The sequence below is a fragment of the Taudactylus pleione genome, unplaced genomic scaffold, assembly GCF_031769625.1.
Source record: "Taudactylus pleione unplaced genomic scaffold, aTauple2 ptg000040l, whole genome shotgun sequence".
Lineage (NCBI taxonomy): Eukaryota > Metazoa > Chordata > Amphibia > Anura > Myobatrachidae > Taudactylus > Taudactylus pleione.
In genome coordinates this window covers 12,933,834-12,956,897 of record NW_028284442.1, presented here as the reverse complement: position 1 = coordinate 12,956,897, position 23,064 = coordinate 12,933,834, and the positions used below count along the sequence as shown (strand labels likewise).

At 41.5% G+C, this 23,064-nt stretch overlaps 1 protein-coding gene across 2 annotated transcripts in view; it reads right to left on the bottom strand.

Moving 5' to 3' along the window:
* Positions 1-23,064, bottom strand: part of TMTC3 (transmembrane O-mannosyltransferase targeting cadherins 3) — a 106,440-nt gene that overhangs the window by 79,299 nt on the left and 4,077 nt on the right. For both annotated transcript variants that reach the window (XM_088454396.1, XM_088454397.1), the window contains exons 2-3: positions 8,399-8,606; positions 1,264-1,482 (exon numbers count right to left, since the gene is read on the bottom strand). In XM_088454396.1, coding sequence (XP_088310522.1) covers positions 1,264-1,482; positions 8,399-8,606 — 427 coding nt within the window. The remainder of the gene's footprint in view (positions 1-1,263; positions 1,483-8,398; positions 8,607-23,064) is intronic.

Here is a 23,064-nt window from a genome sequence, read left to right as displayed (position 1 = left end):
AAGAACATACTGGAATATTTCATTATTACATAAAACCATTGTATCCATATGCTTGGTGTTCCTCATTTAACCATAAACACACTGTATATTATATACTGTAAATCTAGTCTCAGTTTTACTAGATCATTGTGTTTATTTTAATTCAGATCTGTATTCAAGTATTACATCTTGTTTGTTTCCCATTGTATGTTTAGTATTTAGGAAAGCGAGGATTTTACAGCTGTACTATATGTCTACTAGTACCTGTTGCAACAAGAACACCTGGCACTTTCCATTTCATGAACGTAAGAGGTAACAAATTCTGGCACTATATTTTAGGTAACAAACTAGAATTCAATTGTAAATTAGAAGACTATTGTAGATATGTAGGTATGGGTGAGCTTTAATTAAAAAAAAAACAAACTAGACAAAGTGGGGAGGAAAAAAAAAAAAAAAAAATTATATATATATATATATATATATATATATATAATCACACACATATATATATACACACATACTGCTCAGTGATAATATTATACATAAGATTGTCAAAGTCCCTTCTTCAATTGGTTGTTAAACATTTTAGCCATAGTCCTCTTGTCTATAGAAAAACGCAGTTCAGGTTGTTACATATATTTTGTTATCTACTCTACATAAGCCAGAGCCTAAGCAACTCCTATCAGACTATAACAAACCTCATTTATTTTTTTAAAAGTATAGTTAAATCCTAATGTATATGATTTGGTCTTTGGATGAACAAATATACAACCCTTTTTTTTTTTTTACAACAACATTTGCGCGTTGTTCTCTATATATGGAAGACCACCAATAAAACCATAAAAACAAGAAATGTCCAAAACTGCATGGAAATGGAGCATCTAACCTGAAACCCACATGTGGCTATTCTTTACAACGCTTAGTGAACTTCCGTGGGTCTGGAACGGCAGACAAACTTGAATAAGTACCACAATGTGATCCAACTAAAATGAACAAAATCCAAAGGATGCCTACCAGTGAATATTCTGTATATATACATATATAGTATATGTGTGTCTGTATACATATAAACACTCCTCTCGCATGCTAGTGTGAACAAGATATTTAGTTTCCTGCATAGGGTAAAAAAAGCAAACAAACAAAATAATAATCTTAAAGTTACATAATTGACGCATGTGCATACATATTCAGATTATACAGTGTTCTTTAAAATGTTAGCATTATAAAGCATAATAAGTAATGTTAGCAAAGCGGTCCCAGCATTTGCTTATAAAACATACTTACAGCTTCAGTATGTATTGGATGGACAGCAAATAGCAACGCTGCAATCAGACTGGTTTGGTTGTCCAGAAAAAGTTTACAGACTTTTAGAAAAATCATGCACACCACAGCATGTAGGAGCAGGTTTAGAAGGTGATAAGAGACTGCATTTAATTCACTGAACATATAGTTCAAGCGAAATGTCAGGACTGTAAGAGGACGATATGATTTATGACTTCTCTCCTAAAATGAAAAAGAATATTAAAAAGATTAATGTCACATTTAATTACTAGAAGTCAAATACATGGAAAACAGACAATAAGAATTTTTGTGCTTACCATTAAAGGGACACTGCTTGACCATGGGAATTAGTGAGAGTTCAGTAGCTCGCACTTAACTGCTAAACTTTTTTCTAGTACGAAAAACTCCTCCCCTCCACCCCCTTCCGAAGTTTAAAAAACCTAAAAAGCCTCAAGCCTTTTGGTGAATAAGAATAAGGACAGAAGTCACACCAGAGATTTAACGGTAAGCACCAAAAATTTTAGTTTTCTCCATCTGGGGGGGACACTGTTGACTCTGGGGACTAACCAAAGTTACCCCTACAGGAGGGTACACTTAGACTTAGCTAAACGCAATACTTTCCGTACAAAAGAAACATCCTTGGTTGCAAAGTCATGAAATCTGTAAAAATTGGTGATGTATGAACAGAGCACCATGTAGCTGCTCTACACAACTGCTCTGCAGAAGCGTCATGCTGCGCCACTTACGAAGGCCAACCGAGCACCCATGATGGGGCACTGCTGATAGGGCAGCACTGCAGTACACCTTACCCAGCGAGTAGCAGCTGCCGATTAAATGCTCTCAGCACTCCAGGTATACCCAAAAAGTACATTTGCAATGTCCCAATAATTTATAAATCTATATTAATGTTATGCGTTAAATATATAATAAAATCGTGTTGGATAAGTTTTAAATAGATGTTCTTGACTTAATTCAATCATAACAATAAAAAAATAAGTATATTTCTGATCGGTCTTTGGAAAAAAAAAATATTAGCCAGTTAAGTGGATAAGGTTAGGTCCTGAGTACATCCTCCCACTATTCTGACCCTTTTGGTACAATGGGAAATGAGCCACCATTGATATGGATACAGCTACTCCCCGCTCAGGCAGAGGGGCCTGGTCCAGATGAACATCCTGCTGCCATTATCTGTAAGCACTGCTTGCAGAGAGTGCAATTAATTACTTGGTGCTGCTATCTGCACATGTCCATTGTAGCTATCAGGCTTGCACCACTCCGGTCATGCCGCTGGACCACCAGCAGCACCTGCACCCTCCTCCTCTGGGTCACTTGAGGCAGCTAGTACCAGTCTCCTGCTCCAGCCTGGCCAGATATCGACTGGTGCCATAAGCTGAGCAGACTCAAGGTAGCCTAAATGCTGCAGAGCTGCAGGTACAAAAATCCCGGCGGTCGGGATGTAGACGCTTGCAATACTGGCGCCAGAATACAGACGCTGGTCGGCATCCCGGCTGCCGAAGGTGAGTAAAGGTGTTGGGGTGAGGGTAAGGTTTAGGGTGCGGGGGAGATTAGGTTCAGACACAAGGGGGGAGGGGATAGGGCTAGGCACCAAAGAGGGAGGGTTAGGGTAGGGAGAGGGCTAGCATACCGACCAACAAGTGTCGGTATGCTAAACCTGTCGGGATCCCGGCGTCGGGATTCTGACCGCCAGTATCCTGACTGTCGGTATTTTATACCACCATAAAGGTTACATATATATGTTTTCTAATCAGTAGCTTCAGAGGACATTATGAGATTTTGTCAGATGTTGTACACATATTAACTATTACACGCAGGGAGGGCATTAGAGCAACATCGAGCAGAGTGATTATACTCCGATTCCTAGCCTCAACTTTATATCTAAAGCATACAATATCAATTAAGATGTAACATTGTCAGGAACAAGGAAATTTAATCTTATTGTATAGATAGCATGACAGAATAATGTTACAAATGTATGCTGTTTAACGGACAGCTTCAGAGGAGTTCACGAGACTTGGTTATATGCTGGGTGTAGAATAAAAAAATAAGTGCATAGAGATGCGTGATACCACATTGATATAAATACATGAGGAATATTGCTACAATCCCACAAATCTTATAAAGAAAATGCAATTTTGTTGGGAAAATTAGAAGAGTCTTTATTAGTGCACTTTGAGATAACATTATAGCAACACCCAGCAGTACAATTACTATATAGAAGCACCTATTAATCTGAATGGGATTGCACTTTACAGATATTCTGTTGTATAGCTACATTGTATACAGACAGCATACACGGAATTAGTGACATTGCAGAATAGATAAGGCAATTGCACAGTGTGATCTTACGATCAAATTAGTGAAAAGTTACTATTTAGATTACATATTAACATACAGATATAAAGTTCTCATTTAACTAAGAACAGTAATGCTGCGAGTATATTATTTTGCCAGTTCATGAGTGTGGATATAGAATACATATGCTCTATAATATCTTGCTATGAACAATGATAGTGCAATTATAGAAGTTTGCTAGTTAATGAGTGTTTAACATATTATAAGCAAAACTTTAAATAGTTCCGAATAGTTACATTGACAATCTTCTTATATATATCTAGTGGTAATCATAGCACAAATCTAATATCTTCTAGGTACATGATACCAAGGAAGTATCTTATAAAAATGACATAAGAGCTATGCATATTCACCAAATGTAGTCTAATAACGAGGAGATTACTGGATAGATGTGGTATTACAAGTGGACAAATAGTATATACAAATACGGTATATATATATTATATATATATATATATATATACACACATACACATACATACATACATACATACATATATATACACACACACACACACACACACACACACACAGTTGTGGCAAAAATGAGAGGCGGCACATATTACTTAATTATAACCCTTTTCCACCTAAATTCCGGGTCTGACCCGGAGTTGGAACAAGGGCCCTCATTCAGACCCATTCGCGAGCGGCTGTCCACTCGCAAGTGGGTCGATGGTCCCCACTGCGCATGCGCACGACGGAGGGAGCTCCGTCGTGCGCATGCGCGAGACCCCCTTTGGTGGGCGTGCCTGCCAGACGTAGGCGTTCCCAAGGGAACGCCTACCGTCTGAAGCCGGCCCCACTGACATCACTAGTGATGTCAGTGGGACTGATTTTGGCTCTGATAGAGGCAAAATCACTCCTGGCCTTGCGGTTGAAAAACCCAACCGCAGGCTTTTGCTCGCAGTTTCGATGGTCGCGATGGCCAAGACCATCGCGACCATCATCCTGCACGCTCGTATATGCTGTGGGTGGTGACCCACAGCTATACGAGCGTCCAGGAGGACGCTCCATATTAATGGAGGTGGGCCCTGATTCAGAGCGAGCGCTCAGGTCAGAGCGTCCGGCTCTGAATCAGGGCCAAAGTTCCTATCCGGATCAGACCCGGAATTTTGCCGGCGCCGACTCGGGATATTCCCGAGTCAGCGCCGCTCACACCGCAGTCGGGTTTGCATAGACCCGGCTTTTGCGGAGTGAAAGTGGTCGCTTGGAGATGACGTCATCTCCAAGCGCCACTGAAGACAGACCAATCGGCCAGCTAGCAGCGCACTCCAGGTCATCGTGACCCGGAGTGCGCTGTTCTCACAGCAGGGTTTCACAGGCTACACCCGTGTTAAACCCTGCTAGTTACCTGGGTTGGATTGCCGGGTCACTCGACCCGGTGATCCAACTCTCTGCCCTTTTACACCAGGGAGCTGCCCGGGTTAACCCTTCAAAAACCCGGGTTTTAGCTCCGGTGTAAAAGGGGTATAAGTGAGCTAATACAGTCAGTTTTAAACACAATAGATAGATGATTTTTTTTAAACCACCTTATTTCTTTGTTTGAATATATTAAATTTTTAAATATTTCACCTCAAATATAAAAGTAATAATTAAAAAAATAAAAAAAAGTGTTAATATATCATTAAATATATCACATAATTACCCTGGTTTACATTATTATTTCTGACAGTGCCCAATGAAAGAGTAGTTGAACCCTCTTGGGTTCTTTTGGTACAATTTGCTATTGAGTTAATATCCTTAGGTGCACCTCCCCAATGTAGGAAATTATATACATTGATATTTTGAGGGGAATAAAAATAATATTCCTGGGCGGACAAGTCCATTTCTTATATGTTATTTTTTACATATACAATAAATCAGTGGTTCCCAAACTTTTTTGAATCACGGCGCCCTCGAGTATCAGCATTTTTTCCCACGGCACCCCTTGGCCAAAGGTTTCTTACTGAGAAATTCAGCAAAAATTAAATGAAGTAAATTGTGCTTATATGTCACCCTTCGGTTCAGTTATGTGGTGGATGACAGGGCTGCGCTTCTAATTGTCCACATATTTTTTTATTGGCAGCCATTAGCACTGGTTTTGCCTATAACACTGACTAAAAATCATTTTATGGACCCTTAGGCACCCAGTGTGGGAACCACTGCAATAAATGGTTTGTTTTAGTCTGGCAATAATCATTACAATAGCACAAAGGTGAAACATGCTAACACGTTTAAAGCTGCACCACATTCCACATGTTACGATTTACTGGACTTGTCTCTCTCCAATAACCTGTACCCCAGAAACTACTCGGTGCAGAAGTTTTTCGGTTATGTAATTTAGATCTCTCCCTTCCTCTCCCACAGTGTAACACAGACCAGGTTTTGACTGGGTCTCCAATAACAACAACTGAACAACCAGGAAAACTGGCTGCACTAGTTAGCCCTTGAAAGTCCAGCTAGTGGCTCAGGGTGTCAAACATACGGCCCTAGCATGCCCTGCCACAGTTTTAGCATGCCCTAATAGAAAAACTGTGGCATTGCATGCTGGGATGTGTAGTTCCACTGCCCCATGTTTGACACCCCTGCAAGTGGTCAGTAAAATGTAAAGCAGGTGGTAGCGCAGTTTTAAATTAGACATTTAGAACTTACATACAGCAGCACTTTGTAAAGCAGTAACCCACACTTAGGGCTTCTAGTGTACCTGCTAGGCTGTTTTAGCGGGGCACTGCACCCTGACGGATTTTAAAGGGGAAACATGCACCCTTCCCTTTTAGTGACGCCTCTTCTGCCTTTCCCACATGTGGGCGCAGTGTCCCACAGGTGGGAAAAGCTGCGGTGACCAATCACCGCCGGCATCTTTTCACAGTGAGGGGAGAGTTTGGAGGAAGCCCAGCACCTCCATAAGTGCTGTGCACAGCCCCAAGTGTGATGAAACGACACCTCCGCTCGGCCGCGCCCCCTTTTTGGTGCCCGCAGAAACTACATGGCTGGAAACTACCCTGCCCTGCCGGCTGGCTAGCAGACACACTAGCTTACATAAATGTTACATTTGCTGAATGCTGAATATTTAGGTTCTTAGAACTGTGTTACCTTTGTTGGAACATGCAACTATTTACACTAATTTCCATATACAGCAATTCAGCCTTCTGATGTGCCTAAATTATTAGGTTGAGTGGAAAGAGATTCCTCTGACAAATAGTAAGGCATCAACATAAGATTAGAATTGTATTACATGTGCATAAGGCTCAGGCATTACCAAATATAGATAAATAAGGAAGCATGTTACTTTAGAGATACATTCTAGGCAACAAAGGTCTAATGGTACCGAACACAAAACTTATAAAGTAGATTTACACTTAAAAAGCTGATCAAACATTTGCATAATTATCCATTTTTTAATTCAGACAACTTTAGAATTCATGTGGAATGAATTTCATCTAATTATTTTGTTTTATCTAATTTGTTGGAAAGATTGTCAGTACAACTACATCTGAAACTGCTTTACAAATAACAAAGGTTATGAGAAAGGTCTAGCCTAAGCATTCCCTGGAAATTAAATTATTTATGAAGTTTTCTTTGTGGATGAAAACCTTGCCAAATTTGTCAATTTGTGTTTACACCTCAGAGGTCTTAAAAGTTTATTCTGCACATCCCTTTTTTGAACAGTGGTGGTTATCTATATAAAGGCCAGAATCAAAATGAAAACCCCACATATAATTACTGTAGCTTCAGAAGTTAATGGATAATCATTTGTGGCAAGCAAACAATGATTTTGTTATCTGACCTCGCCAAAAGACTTCTGAGTACTAAATAACTTCCTTGAGGGTCTAAATCTGTTTAATGGGTTGAAAGGAGGTAATTGTTACTTTCAAGAAAAACATTTCATCACTTATCCAAGGCTGGTAATTATATTAAACTATTTAGTGTATAAAAAAAAATAAAAAAAAAAAATGAAAAAATAAAACTATATTATTATAGTATAGTGTTTTTACAGGTTTTATTTTTCCGACGTTTACAAGGAAAATTTGGCCATGATTTTTTTTCCCTCCATCACAATAAAATTTAAGCCTTATAAGAACAAATTTTCCCTTGAAATCCACTGTATAAGTTTTTTTTTTCCCTGTACTTCGTTTTGTTAGTTTTCATATTATGAAACATATCATTTTAAGTGCAAATTTCGACAGAGAAATTTGATGACTGGTAGAGACCAGGAAATCTGGAAATTTGAAAGTGCAACCACCACCTAATACCTCTTTTTCACCAAAAAACCAGGTCCGACCTGGGCTTTTGGACATTGTACCAACCCAGGTCAGACCCCATTTACACTGCACCTTTGATCTGGGTTACTCCCATGTCAGCTCTGTTCACACTGAAGTCAGGTCTGCCCTGCTAAACCTGTGAGATCATAAAAAGTGGGAGGTGACTGCTCCACAACCACCAATCAGCTCATTTTAGGCATGACCCAGGTCGGATAACACGGGTCGCACCGTTTACACTGCACCATAACCCGGGTCCATCCTGGGTCCAACCCTGGTAGTTACCTGGGTTGGATTGCTGGGTCACTTGACCCAGGTTATTTCTCAGGGACCCTTTTATACTGAGCTGCGACCCGGGTAGACCCAGCAAAAACCCAGGTTTTTGATCTGGTGTAAAAGGGGTATTACTCTTGTATAGAGGGAAATCCCTGACTATGTTAACCTATCAATGCAGACAATTTGAAAGCTATGTACAACAATTAATCAGCCAGGAAACTAGACTTTAAAATCATTGATGTTATACTTACCTCAGACATTGGTGTACCCCAGAAGTCATTTTGGAAAAGCTTTTTTATGGGCGTTGAAGGATGCAAATCTTTATTATCCAGAATCGCTGACACGTCATCAAACACAAATCCACAGAAGAGACTGTTCCAATAACATAACACCACAACGCATAATAAAATTCCAATTTCCTTCAGAATCAATTCAGCCATTCTTCTGAGACTTAGGTCACTGAAAGTTACAAAAAGTTATAAATGCCAATGATTTCATATATATATATAGAAGTACATCATGCAATTCTGAAAAAACTTAAAAGGTTTTTCCACAAAAACAAACAATGTTTTGCCCGTTACTATTGATGCACAACAAGCAGCCATCTTACCCTTGCGGCAGGTCTGACCTGCCGCAGCCTTGGGAGCTCTTCTGACATGCAGAGCTGCGTATACAATTGCGGTAGCCAATTTATGCATGCCCATCAAACGGCGTTCAAAAGGACAGACACGCCAGCGTTTTTTAAACCACCCACCATCACCACCCCCAAACACTGACAACCTGTCACTCACTTTGAGATGGATTTCTCTGTGCATCCGTAGTCGCAAATCCCTACGCATGCGCAATGGCAAACAATCGCTCGATCTGCGTGTGTAATCGCATTTGCATCCAGCTCTGAATCAGGTCCAAAATGCAAAGATAATGTGGACACTCACAGCACACCTATTAGTGATTACTAATACATGTACATTATTTATTTTTACATTTTAATGGAGAAACCTTTTGTTAGTACAGCTTGAACAAAAAACATACTGAAAGTGTAATAATGCTACAGGAGTGAATTTAAAGTTGAAGCATCTGTGAATGAAGACTGTTATCTTTTACAAAAGACCAGGATTTAGTATTGACAGTCTACATAAGTGGTACTACTTTTATTTTTAGGTGTATACATTTTCTCTACTGTAGTTGTTTTTGCACAATCTCATGAGCTCCATGCTAAATCGATACAGAATGATTACTGTTAAAAATGTAGTGCCTTTATCAGCAACAGCATAATTAAAAAAAAAAAATATATATACAATTCTTAAATAATAGGATTATATAGTATTACTATAATGTGAACAGTCTTGCACCATTACTCAATGAACGGTGTTCCCTATACCTGTTTTCCAAAATATTATGGTGGACCCTTATACTGTTGTGTAGCTCTAACTAAATGTAATCTTCAGCTTATTGCTTTTGCACTGACTAAATTTGAAACCAAGCAGGAAACAACATGCATGTCTCCTTCTCTGTCAGTCTCAACAAAATGCATGCCAGTGGCCTCGAGTTGTTTACTAGATAGTGGATTTAAGGAAAAGAAAAAGTGAAAACTCTGTAGAGAATGCCTACACCAACAAATAAAAATGTAATTTTCAAGAGTACTTCCAGTGTAAGTGACAGGACCTAATAGACAGGAGATTGGAATGAAGGCCATGAATTCACAATGAACCAATAACTCATGTATAGGGTGTCCCCGATTTCTACGAAAATGCAAGGCTGCATATTGGTTATGCCCACAAAATGAATGACGAGAACCTTAATTATAAATTTTCATCCACAAATAACAAATGCCTGATCAGACAAATTTCAAGTACAATGTGGGGGAATATTACCATATGATTGATGACTGCAACTATGTTATTTATATTTTACCCAAAAAAAAAAATACATATAGTTAGAAGGTTACCAAGTCCAATTTAAAATATATTTAGCTCTCACAGCCGGTTTCAATGTCTGTCCCTAAATGTAGAATTTGAATACATAACACATAAAACAGTTAGTTGGGGTTTACCAATACCTACACTTTTCAAAAGAGGGAGCATATAGCGTTCCCGCTAGGCTGTTTTAGCGGGGCGCGGCGCCCTGCCCTCCTTCTGGAGGGCAAAAAGCACCCTGCCCTCCAGGAGGGGGGCAAAAAGCGCCCTGCCCTCACAGCCTGCGGGTGCCGTTCTCACCCGTGGGACGCAGAGTCCCGCGAGTGGAAAAACATGCGGTGTCCCAGTCACCGCCGGAGAATAGATGCCGGGCGCATCGCCCGGCATCTATTCTTCCTTTCTGCAGCGCTTGGGGGCTGCCCGGCATGTCCGTAAGCGCCGGGCACGCCCCCAAGTATGACGAAAAGGGACGCATCTTATAGACACGCCCCCTTTTAGGGCGCGCGCGTGCATAAGGTTGCCCTCTCTAACTCCGACGCCCTGCCTGCCGCCGGAGCTAGAGTGAACACTAAGCATATATGCAGGTTTATAGAGATCTATAGGTAAACTGCTTTGAAATTAATGCACAAGGGCCTCATGTGTGGCCTTCCAATCTTCAAAAGAGTCATGCATTATTCTTTATTTCAAACATTAAAAAACTGCCACAAATTGGCCCCCATAACTTATCCCAAAAATGATCTCACTTGATATAAACTGCCACTGAGACCTCAATCATGTACAATCAACATGCCACCGAGACCTTCATCATGCCCCTAACATATCATTAAACTCCCCACATGCAAACATATCCTCCCAAATGCCACTCAAACTTCTCACCTATTAGAATAATACCTAAATAGAAGTGATAAGACCTCTAGAACCACAAAGCGCGGTTTTAACCTATAACAGCAGCCTTTCCCTTTATATACACCCTTACAGGGACTAGAGTGCATCCAGGACATCTGCACTAGGTAGTAGAGCAGGATAAATTTTTTTGTCAGAATCTAGAAGCCAGCAGTTCAGGGAGTATATTTACTAAACTTTCTAACAAAAAATTAAATGTGGTGGTGTTAGCCATAGCTATCAATCAGATTCTAGCAATCATTTATCTAGTGTATTCTAAAAAAAAAAAACCAGACTGATTGGATGCTATGGACACCACCACCACTGGTCTACTCCAGAAGCTTTAGTAAGTCTACCTACAGGAGCCAATCCAACAGCCATGTTAGTTGTGTTGCCTGCTTTATCTTTGCTTTTTTATAAGCAGAAATTAAGATTATTATTCAGATCAGATCTGGGGGCCCCAGGTGAAGCCTCACTGGACCACTGTCAGCCTCCAGTATGCCTGTTCATCATAGTACTAACATCAAGTTAACACATGACAAATGCTGGTTAAAAAGTGGGTGCATGTAGAAGTGCATTTGTTCACACTGCTGTTTGGATTATAGCAGCATTAAAGTGTTTTTGGCATGCACCATCACTTGCTTGTGCAAGCCACAATAATTACATTTCTACGTTGTGTACATTTGAATGTAAATTAACTTTTAAGTCAAATTCCGATAAAGTAAAAAGAAAATGGTAAATTATGGTGTCTGGTTTGACAAAGTTCTTTGATTAATCAGTGAATAGTTGCTGAAAGCAAACGAAACCCCAAAAAGTTCATCCCATGACAAGAATACTGTTGCTAATTATCGTGAAATTAGGGGACCAAAAAAAAAAGTGTAATTGCATTATATATTTCCGATGTCCTTGGACCTATGTTGGCGACAGTGTGTAACAGAGGTACTTTGTACCCGTGGTAGGAATGCTCTTTCAAAATTCTAAGACAATGTATTTTTTTTGATGGGTAGATTGATTAACTTTACTCCTCCTAAGGACCTGTTGCATGTATTGCTTTTTAAGCCCGAGAGGGGTCCCTAAACCAAAGAAACTTTGTAGCCACATATTTAATGCAGATAAACCCCTTAAAGCTGCAAACTAAACAGACTGTTGTACCCCCTATTCCTGCTCTAATTAACAAGGTTTGGTATTTTGCCTCGACTGAATATATCACCACCCTTCTCCATGACAAAGTGGAGAAGTTCAACTCAATATGGGGTGCCTGGTATTCTCCTTTTAACAGAAGCTACCTGGTGATACCTAAATGTATCCACAAGAGTCGGAACATTGTTCTGTCATTAGGATATGCACCTTCGATTGCACCTCCTATTACAAAATTATTGAAATAGTCGTTGCCTCTCTTCTCTCCCATATCCCTCTTTACCCTTCCCTATTTTCCATTTGCTATGCAAAACTGGTAGTACTCTTTTTTGTAAATAAATATGGCGACATTTCTGTATTTGTTATTTACTTTACATGTTGTGTAAATTATTGGATATGTCCCAAGATTGTCAATGGCTTTAATAAAGAGACTTAAATTAAAAAAAAAAAAAAAAAGAGGAAGTGTAAAAGAACAGAGACACGGAAGATAACAAGCTTCATAATTCTAGAGCAACTCTTCACTGACGGTTTGAGCAGTAACCCGTGCATAACTTCCCCACCAACCGAAAAAAAAAACAAAGTTAATTTTATTAGCTCTGCTCTTTCTACATTCACAAGTTTATATACCAGTAAGTAGTAAAAGGAGAACAAATTTCAAGGAGGGATGTACAAAGGCATTGCATTCTCCCAAGTCCTGAACAAGGCTACACTGCTCTCAAAAATAATAAAAAAAAAAAAAAAAGTTTGTCAAAGGAGGAGAACACACTACAACACTGATTTTATTTCATGCAACCGGTGAACGAGGTTAAAAAAACCAATGCAGTTACAGGACAAAATGGTTGGTCTTTTCTCTTATTAATTTCTCTTTTATTCAAATCTTGTCAGGCAACAGCTGTCTATTTCCCTTCAGCACAGATGTTCTCATTTACTTTGCAAATACTGGATTCAATTATAGTTGACCCTTGCAGGAGACAACACAACTGTAACTTAAAGAAACAGAAATTGCAAGAAGTCCATAGCAAATCGTGGGAATGGAAACAAAGCAGACGGAATATAAAAAAAAAAATTTAAACCACGTAGTTGTCCAGCATATGCTTTACGATATGTCACAAAGTTCTATTTTAGTCCTGTAAGAAAGAACAATTACTTAAGTTCAATACAAGCCTCACAGTAAAGCTGGGTACGCACTAGACCAGTGTTGGCTAACCTTGACACTCCAGCTGTTATGGAACTACATAACCCAGCATGCACTGCTACAGTTTTGCTATTAGGGCATGCTAAAACTGTGGCAGGGCATGCTGGGATATATAGTTCAACAACAGCTGGAGTGTCAAGGTTAGCCAACACTGCACTAGACGATATGTCGTCCGATCTTGCGGATGGGGCCGACATATCGGGCACATTGTCTAGTGTGTACCCAATATGTGCACCCCTGCTGGCTAACATCAGGGTCTTTCCGTCGCCCGTGTATATTAAGAGGAATACTGCCTGTTGACAAGGTTATTTAAAAGTTAGCAGAAAGTAAAGTCTTATTTTTATGGAAAAAATTAATTGATATTTTTACATATATGGCAACATTTTAAGAATGTAAGATTTCTACTGAATACCATTAAATATTAGTAATAAAAAAGGGAATAAAAGACAATACAATTCCTTATTTTTTAAGAATACATTTGGTGCTTTTTTCTGTGTTTTTTGTTTTAGTTAAAAATTGCAGGGTACTGTTTTTATTATTATTTAAAAAAAAAAAAAAAAAAAAAGCTGTTGTATACTGTGGGTAATTTATTTGGCTTCAAAATAAATTTTATATATTAAGTTCACTTATTAACACATTTATTATATGAAGTTCAGCAGATTTACCTCTTACCTGCATAAAGCAAATGTCTCCTTCAAATAATATTTATTTCTTTGTTGAATAAAAACATTAAGTAATGAATATTAAATACTAGTTATAAAACTAGTATGAAAAGCGGTACTATTAAGTCTCAGTTGCTATTATTTAACTTTTATTTCCCTTAATGCCTTTGTAATTATCTTCCCACAATACAATAGCTTGAAAGAATTAGCCTAGTAGCAAGTTACGTGTGGCACCACCAGAGCTGAGTTAAGTTCCACATACATCAGCAATCAATTGGGACTATTCTGCATTTTGCAGATGATTGAGTAAACAAATCTGCAATGTTAACAGAGGACAGATCACAGATTCTGCACAAAATGTGATTGGAATTGGTGAATCAGGTTGTCCAACATGTTGGATTTCACAGACCAATTGGGGCTGTAGATTTCTAGTGTATGGTAATGATCAGCCAATTTGCCGCCCATTACTAGTAAAATTATGAGCCTTTTAACACTGGAAGATCTGTCTTTCCTGAAAATGATCTGCAAATCAATGAAACATATCTAATGTATGGGCACAGATTGTTGGATTGGTGCCCTCACTCTCCATCCATAACCCCAGGAACTTATATCTAGCTTTTACTATAGCTAAATACTATCAAGTCTGCTTTGCAATCATATACATTTCCCTGGGACAAATATAGATCCTGTGTATGACCCTTACCAGTGCTTTTGTCACAACACATACTTATACCCCTTTTATACCAGTGCAAAAACCTGGATTTTTGCTGGGTCTACCCGGGTTGCAGTTCAGTGTAAAAGTGTCCCTGGAAAATAACCCGGGTCAAGTGACCCGGTAATCTACCCAAGATAGCTACCAGGTTCGGACTCAGGATGAACCTGAGTAATGGTGCAGTGTAAACGGCGCAACCCGGGTTATCCGACCTGCGTCATGCCTAAAATGAGCTGATTGGTGGTTGTGAAGTAGTCACCTCCCACTTTTTATGACCTCACAAGTTCAGCATGGCAGACCCAAGTTCAGTGTGAATGGAGCTGACCTGAGAATAACCCAGATCGATGGTGCTGTGTAAACGGTATCTGACCTGTGTTGGAACCATGTCTGAAAATCCAGGTGGACCCGGGTTTTTGGTGGAAATGAGGTATTATTTACAGTAAGATCTAGAGAGGCAAATACATCCCTTAGAGAAGGATGCCATTTACAAAACCTTAACTGCGGGGAAAACTAAAAAAAACAAATAATGAAAAATAAACTACTTGTGTATTCCCAAGTAAGATATCTGCAGTCTTTACACTAAACCAAGCCACACTGATTGAAATACATTCATTCAAACTGATTGCCAACCATAACTGAGGAATTTAGCAGTGTGTGCTTGCAGAGTACTTTGGTCCAATTAATCAGCTTCCACAGAATGATCAGAACGCAACATGCACATAATTGTTTTGCACTCCCCCCCATCACATTACCTACGCAACAAGAGTGATCATCAGCCAAGGTCCCAATATGCTGATTGCTCTGGCATGAATTTGACACACACATAATACAGTCAGCCAATTTGGTCCAAACCAACCAAATTTGTAAGTCTGAAGGTAGAACCACAGTGTAAAGCTGGCCAAACACGATGCGATATGCACCATGCGACGCAACGGGGAATCAGACGTCCGACATATCGGGCGGTCCCCACACACGGTGCGATCGGGTGGCCGACCGCCCGATATGCTGGCCCCCCCTCCCCCTCCCGCAGAGTGCAGCATGGGATCGCACATCGCATCCCCAGATCAACTGAACCTTCAGTAAGTTCTGGGGGTGCGATGTACGACCCCACGGGTGCGCGCACTGGCCAATATCATGCCCATACACGGTACGATATAGCCGCCAAATCGTACCAATCCGTTGGATAGGCCGATTTATCACACGGTGTATGGGCACCTTACGGAACTTCAGTAAACATTTGCATGATGAGCAGGGTTAGCATTGCATAAAGCTCTGACTTTATATAACATAACAAACAAGACTTAATATTGTAAACATTCCAGCTAACCACAAGAATATTGTCAAGTCCTATCTTGCCTGTGTACACAAAAGAGGGGCAGTTTAAACAGTACGAATGCATGTTTGTAACAGTACATTTACAGTATTGCAGTTTTCTTGTATTCCGCCTTCTACCCTAAAGAAGGATTACTGTACATTGGGCACAAAATAACATTTACGATGGCAAAACCAATTAACGTAAGTTTGCAGTCAAAAAGCCAGAGAGAAAAATTTTAATACACTTAATTTATATATTGAAAGTTAAATCAAAATGACCAACTTTCTAAGGAAGCGATTTGTTTTTTTTGGGCGCCCAACATAATAGAAATCCTGGCCCCTCTGGGAGAATGGAACAGGCACTATAACTCCAGCCTGGAGCATAGTGTGCAAAACTTTCCGCAGTTCCACGGCTTTGTTCCGGTCTAAGGGAAGACCCGTGGTGAAGAATCGGGATGGGGGCCTGTGCCGAATGGAGAGGGCATACCCGTGAGAAACCACCTAGTGAACCCAATCGTCTGTCGTGGTTACCGACCAACACTGGGCGAACTGCAGCAGGCAGCCTCCCACTTTGGGATCCCCCAAAGGGAGGCCTGGACCGTCAGGCCGCAGGTTTGTCATCAGACTTAGGGGCCGGACATCTGGTACTCCAGGCCTGTTTCCAGGGCTTGGCTGAGTTCGTGGGGCCAGCCTGTCGGGGAAAAGACTGTGCTTTAGGCCTACCCAAAACTTCAGGGGCTATCCTTAGCCCTCCTCTAAACAGGTGCTCAGACTCCGAGCTGGGCACCAACGAAACTGAGATGCCTTGGCTCGGGGGCTGGGTATAGGAGGGGGACCCTAGTGCATCCTGGGAGGCTGAAAACTTAACTCTATGGTGCCCGATGCCTGACGTCATCACCTATACCCCAAGGTATCCTGTGGATACCCTATTGACCCGGATGTAGAAATCCATGTTAAAAGCAGCCTCTGGGGCTTAATGTACGAGGAAACCCATAGATTCTAGAACTTAGGGGATCATTCAGACCCGCTCGTGAGCGGCAGTACGCTCGCAAGCGGGTCGATGTTCCCCCACTGCTCATGCGCACGACGGAGGGAGCTCCGTCGCGCGCATGCGCGAGACCCGATGAGCGACGGGCTCTCCATCGCTCCGGGTCTCGCACCAAAGGGGGCGTGCTGTCGATGTTGATTGACAGCACGCCCCCTTTGGTGGGCGTGCCTGCCAGACGGAGGCGTTCCCATGGGAACGCCTACCGTCTGAAGCCGGCCCCACTGACATCACTAGTGATGTCAGTGGGAGTGATTTTGGCTCTGATAGAGCCAAAATCACTCCTGGGCTTGCGGCAGCGAGACCCTACCGCAGGGTCTCCGTCGCAAGCCCGATGGTCAAGACCATCGCGACCATCATCATGGACGCTAGCATATGCTGTGGGTGGTCACCCATAGCTATGCGAGCGTCCAAGAGGACGCTCCATTTTCAGGGAGGAGGGCCCTGATTCAGAGCGAGCGCTCTGGTCAGAGCGTTCAGCTCTGAATCAGGCCCTTAATGCGTGCTGCCCGTGGGTTTACTGCATGGAGAAACGGATCATTGACTAGTTCCGGATGTTAAACCCAGAGCTTTACCAGTGCTGTAAACACTGCGGGTAACTGAATCTGCCCCATAGTTGGGAGCAAAACAAAAACAAACTATTACCTTTGCACCAGGATAAACCTTGCTGCAATGCAAAGGGTGAAATACATGTTTTCTTATTGATTTTGTATGAAAGGTAAATACTGTCTGTATTTGCATGTAGCCCACAAATACTTGACAGCTTTATTTGCTCTGTGAAATTTATATTTGCGTTAGGACACACTCCTCTCAATTCTAAATCTCCCTGCATGTTTTAAATCTGCCTACCCTCCCCCCTGCGGTTCAATATTGTTTTGCCAAGGTGCAAAGATACCATACAAGAAAGAAATCCCAGACACTAGTAAAATCTGCAAAAATAAATAATATATAATATTTATTGAGTCTCTGAGTGCCGCCTATTTTGGAAATTGTGTGTAAATATATATATATATTATATATATATATATATATAAAATTTTGTTGATCGGCACTCCCCTGATACAATCCAGCAGCCGGGGTGCAAAAATCCAAGGGGCCTTGAAGAAAGATGAATTAAAGCATCTGAAAATGTTGCTACCGCTTTTCTCGAATGTCTATTGATTAAGTCTGTGGAGTGCTGCCTGCTTGTGAAATATATGTACACACACACACACATACATACATATACACACAGTTAGGTGCATAAATATTGGGACATTGACAGAATTTTCATATTTTGGCCTCTATTCACCACCTCAATGGCTTTGAAATGAAACAAACAAGATGTGCTTTAACTGCAGACTTTCAGATGTAATTTGAGGGTAATTACATCCAAATCAGATGAACGGTGTAGGAATTACAACGGTTTCTATATGCGCCTCCCACTTTTTAAGGGGCCAAAAGTAATGGGACAAACTAAACAATCCTAAATCTAACTTTCACTTTTTAATACTTTGTTGCAAATCCTTTGCAGGCAATTACAGCCTGAAGTCTGGAACGCATAGACATCACCAGACGCTGGGTTTCATCCCTCGTGATGCTCTGCCAGGCCTCTACTGCAAATGTCTTCAGTTCCTGCTTGTTCTTGGGGCATTTTCCCTTCAGTTTTGTCTTCATCAATTGAAATGCATGCTCAATCGGATTCAGGTCAGGGGATTGACTTGGCCATTGCATAACATTCCACTTTTTAGCCTTAAAAAACTCTTTGGTTGCTTTTGCAGTATGCTTCGGGTCATTGTCCATCTGCACTGTGAAGCGCCGTCCAATGAGTTCTGCAGCATTTGACTGAATATGAGCATATAATATTGCCCGAAACACTTCAGAATTCATTCTGCTGCTTTTGTCAGCAGTCACAACATCAATAAATACAAGGGAACCAGTTCCATTGGCAGCCATACATGCCCACGCCATGACACTACCACCACCACCATGCTTCACTGATGAGATGGTATGTTTTGGATCATGAGCAGTTCCTTTCCTTCTCCATACTCTTCTTTTCCAATCACTCTGGTACAAGTTGATCTTTGTCTCATCTGTCCAAAGGATGTTGTTCCAGAACTGTAATGGCTTTTTTAGATGTTGTTTGGCAAACTCTAATCTGGTCTTCATGTTTTTGTGGCTCACCAATGGTTTACCATCTTGTGGTGAACCCTCTATATTAACTCTTGTGAAGTCTTCTCTTGATTGTTGACTTTGACACATATACACCTACCTCCTGGAGAGTGTTCTTGATTTGGCCAACTGTTGTGAAGGGGTTTTTCTTCACCAGGGAAATAATTCTTTTGTCATCCAACACAGTTATTTTCCGTGGTCTTCCATGTCTTTTGGTGTTGCTGAGCTCTCCGATGCATTCTTTCTTTTTAAGAATGTTCCAAACAGTTGATTTGGCCACACCTAGGGGTATATTTATTAAGGAGCGGGTTTTTAGAAGTGGTTTTGTTGCCCATAGCAACCAATCAGATTCTACTTAACATTTATCTAGCACCTTCTAGAAGGTAATAGCTAGAATATGATTGGTTGCTATGGGCAACAAAACCACTTTTAAAAACCCGCACCTTAGTAAATATACCCCCTAATGGTTTTGCTCTCTCTCTGATGGGTTTGTTTTGATTTTTCAGCCTAATGATGGATTGCTTCACTGATAGTGACAGCTCTTTGGATCTCATATTGAGAGTCGACAGCAACTGATTCCAAATGCAAATGTCACATCTAGAATCAACTCCAGACCTTTTACTTGCTTAATTGATAATGAAATAACGAGGGAAAAGCCCACACCTGTCCATGAAATAGCTTTTGAGATGATAGTCCTATTACTTTTGGCCCCTTAAAAAGTGGGAGGCACATATAGAAACCGTTGTAATTCCTACACCATTCACCTGATTTGGATGTAATTACCCTCAAATTAAATCTGAAAGTCTGCAGTTAAAGCACATCTTGTTTGTTTCATTTCAAAGCCATTGTGGTGGTGAATAGAGGCCAAAATATGAAAATTCTGTCAATGTCCCAATATTTATGCACGTGTGTGTATATATATATATATATATATATATATATATATATATACACACAGACACACACACACGTATGTATGTGTGTGTAAGCAAGCACAGCAGAATGTTCAAATATAGAATCAGTGCAAGAATCCCATGAAATAGAACAGAGGGCAAAGCACCTGAGAAACTGCACTGTACCACTGTCTGTGATTGCTACTGTGCTGCGGGAGCCTCTGAGAACCCTGTGTGGGGTCAACACCACGACCGGTAACCTCTCCTGTAAGGTGCTGCAGTTGGGGATTGTTGGTGCAGGAGCACCTCATATGTGATTGCCACGGTCACAGTGGCTATTACATTAATCGAACAGCCCTGTGTCACGTGGCCATCTCTACATATGTGCCAGACCAAGGAGTGCGTCATTCAGCCAGAGGACATTCTGATAATTAAACATCCACTTTAAATTGTGTCCAGGAACAGACTTTTCCCATTACTACTGACTGCAGTAGTTTGGGAGTAAATAGTTTCTTTTATTTACTGCAAGAAGTATTTTACTTACTTAATTTACTTTTTATACTAAAGAATTCTATATAATTTTTGTGACCCTCCTGCTTTTTTCTTTGGCTTGCTCCTAACTCAGAAGTGGCCCCTTGGTTTTTATTGTGGAATTAAGAGGTAAGGGTCAGGTGTAGACTGATGGTCTTACCTTGACAAATAGAAAATATTGAATTTAAAGTTACTTTGTGTATTGTACTGAAAATAAAATTAAAATGTTTGTTTATTAAATTTGTCATTTTCCCACTCATTTAAATTTATTTTCCATGTACAGTAGATGATTTTACAATGAATTTCAGTGTGTCAGTTTTGCCGCCCCCAAAAAAACACACTCATAGTTTAATATATGTATTTAATGGAGTTAACTTATACCGCTGTCAGACATAAAATTCCGGCTTCAACTCGGCTCGGACCCGGGACACAGAGCACGGGTTGTAGCCAGACGACCCAGGTTATTACCGGGTCGTTACCTTTCACACCTGGACTTGGGTCTTTCGGCATCAGTGAGCGCTTGAAGATTATCTCATCTCCAAGCGCCACTGTCTCCGGTTAACCAATTCGTTTTAGGCGTGACCCGAGTCATCAAGACTATGACGTCTCTCCCACAACGCAGAGCGGGCCGACCCGTGAGGACGGAGGAGCGGACGGCGGTGGGAGCAGGAATTCAGTTTTTTTTTTTTCGAGTGTGTCTGTTTGCACTAGTGGGGTCACTGCTTTGTTGGGGGGGAAGACTACTACTGGGGGCACTGCACCACTACTCCTGATGGCACTGCATCAGGGGGGACCACTATTGAGGACACTATATAAGGGGCACTGCATAGGGGGGACCACTACTGGGGGCACTGCATAGGGTGGACTACTACCGGGGGCACTACATAAGGAGCTTACTACTGCAGGCACAAGGTGTACTGCACAGTGGGGACCACTATTGGGGGGCACTGAATAGGGAGGACTACTAAAGGGGGCACTGCATGGGGGGGGATCACTACTGGTGGCATGCATAAGGGGGACAAATACTGGGGAGCTGAATAAAGGGGGACCACTATAGGGACCTGCATAAAGGTGGACCACTATTGGGGGCACTGTATAAGGGCCACTACATATGGGGGGGGGGATCACTACTGGGAGCCTACATAAGGGGGACCACTAGTGTTCACTCTAGCCCCGGAGCCAGGCAGGGTCCCGGAGCCAGAGATGTCACTTCCGCCTAAGGTGCGCGCCCGAAAAGGGGGCATGGCCATTGAAAAGGGGCATCTCTATAAGACGCGTCCACTTTTTGTCACTCTTGGGGGCGTGCCCAGCACTTATGGATACGTCGGGCAGCCCCCAAGCACTGCCGACAGGGAGAATATTCTCCGGCGGTGACCGGGTCACCGCACATTTCCCCACCCGCGGGACACTGCAACCCGCGGGTGGAGACGGCACCCGCAGGCTGTGAGGGCATAGAGGGGGGGGCCTCCATTTTTCAGTTTGCACTGGGCTCCAAATACCCTAGTTATGCCACTGGTTGCAAGTCCCAGGAAAAACCCTACTAGGGAGCAGGGTCGCGGACCCGGGACTGTTAACCCAGGTTGCGTCTTTCAGACTTACGCCAGACCTGGGTTGATGCGCATTCACGCACAAAAACCTGGATTTTAGGATATATTCAACTAGCCGCGAAAAGTCTCGTACTTTTCGCCGTTATCGCTGGTTTTACCTGTGGAAAAATTTTGCGCGCGTCACTACTTATCCCAGTATTCAATTCCAAAGGATGCGAAAAAAAAAGGGACCAGGTGAAAAGTGCTGTCAGCTTTGGGGAAATCGGCCTGACAGCCCCCAAAAGATGCACTAACATTGGGGATCACTATAGATACCCCCAAAAAGCAAATTTGGGGTACATGAAAATGGGTGCAAGCATATTTTAAAGTTGCTAATCTGAAGTTTTAAAAACCTAAAAAAAAATCCACCTTCCGCAAGCACCTGCAATCTTAAAAACACCTGGGGCATACTTGAGGCCCCCCTGGAGTCTATTTTGCTAGTTTTTAAGTTTGTCCCCCAACTTTGTACTGTTTCGCCCCCTTTTTCAAAGTCATTTTTTGAGGTGTTCTTATGGGTTTTATTTTTATCTTTTTCTGACACAGTTTACCTTTGGGAGGCGGTCACAAGGGTGCAGGGTGGTTCCCGCAAGCTTTCACCCCAAAACCCTAATTCTGCACTTTTTTTCGCCTCCTTTCATAGGTGAATCTTTTTCGCCTATTCCAATGTATTGACTTTCCACACCAGCGAAAATACGGAGATAAGTTTTCGCATGGCAAAATGAAGTCACCGTTGAAAACAGCTTTTCGCACTAATTGAATATGCCCCAAGTCAGAAAGGGATATTATAGGACATCCCGAAATAACGTGTAGATCGGTGGTTCTCAAACTCGGTCCTCAGGACCCCACACAGGTCACGTTTTGCAGGTCACCTAGCAGGTATACAGGTGTATTCA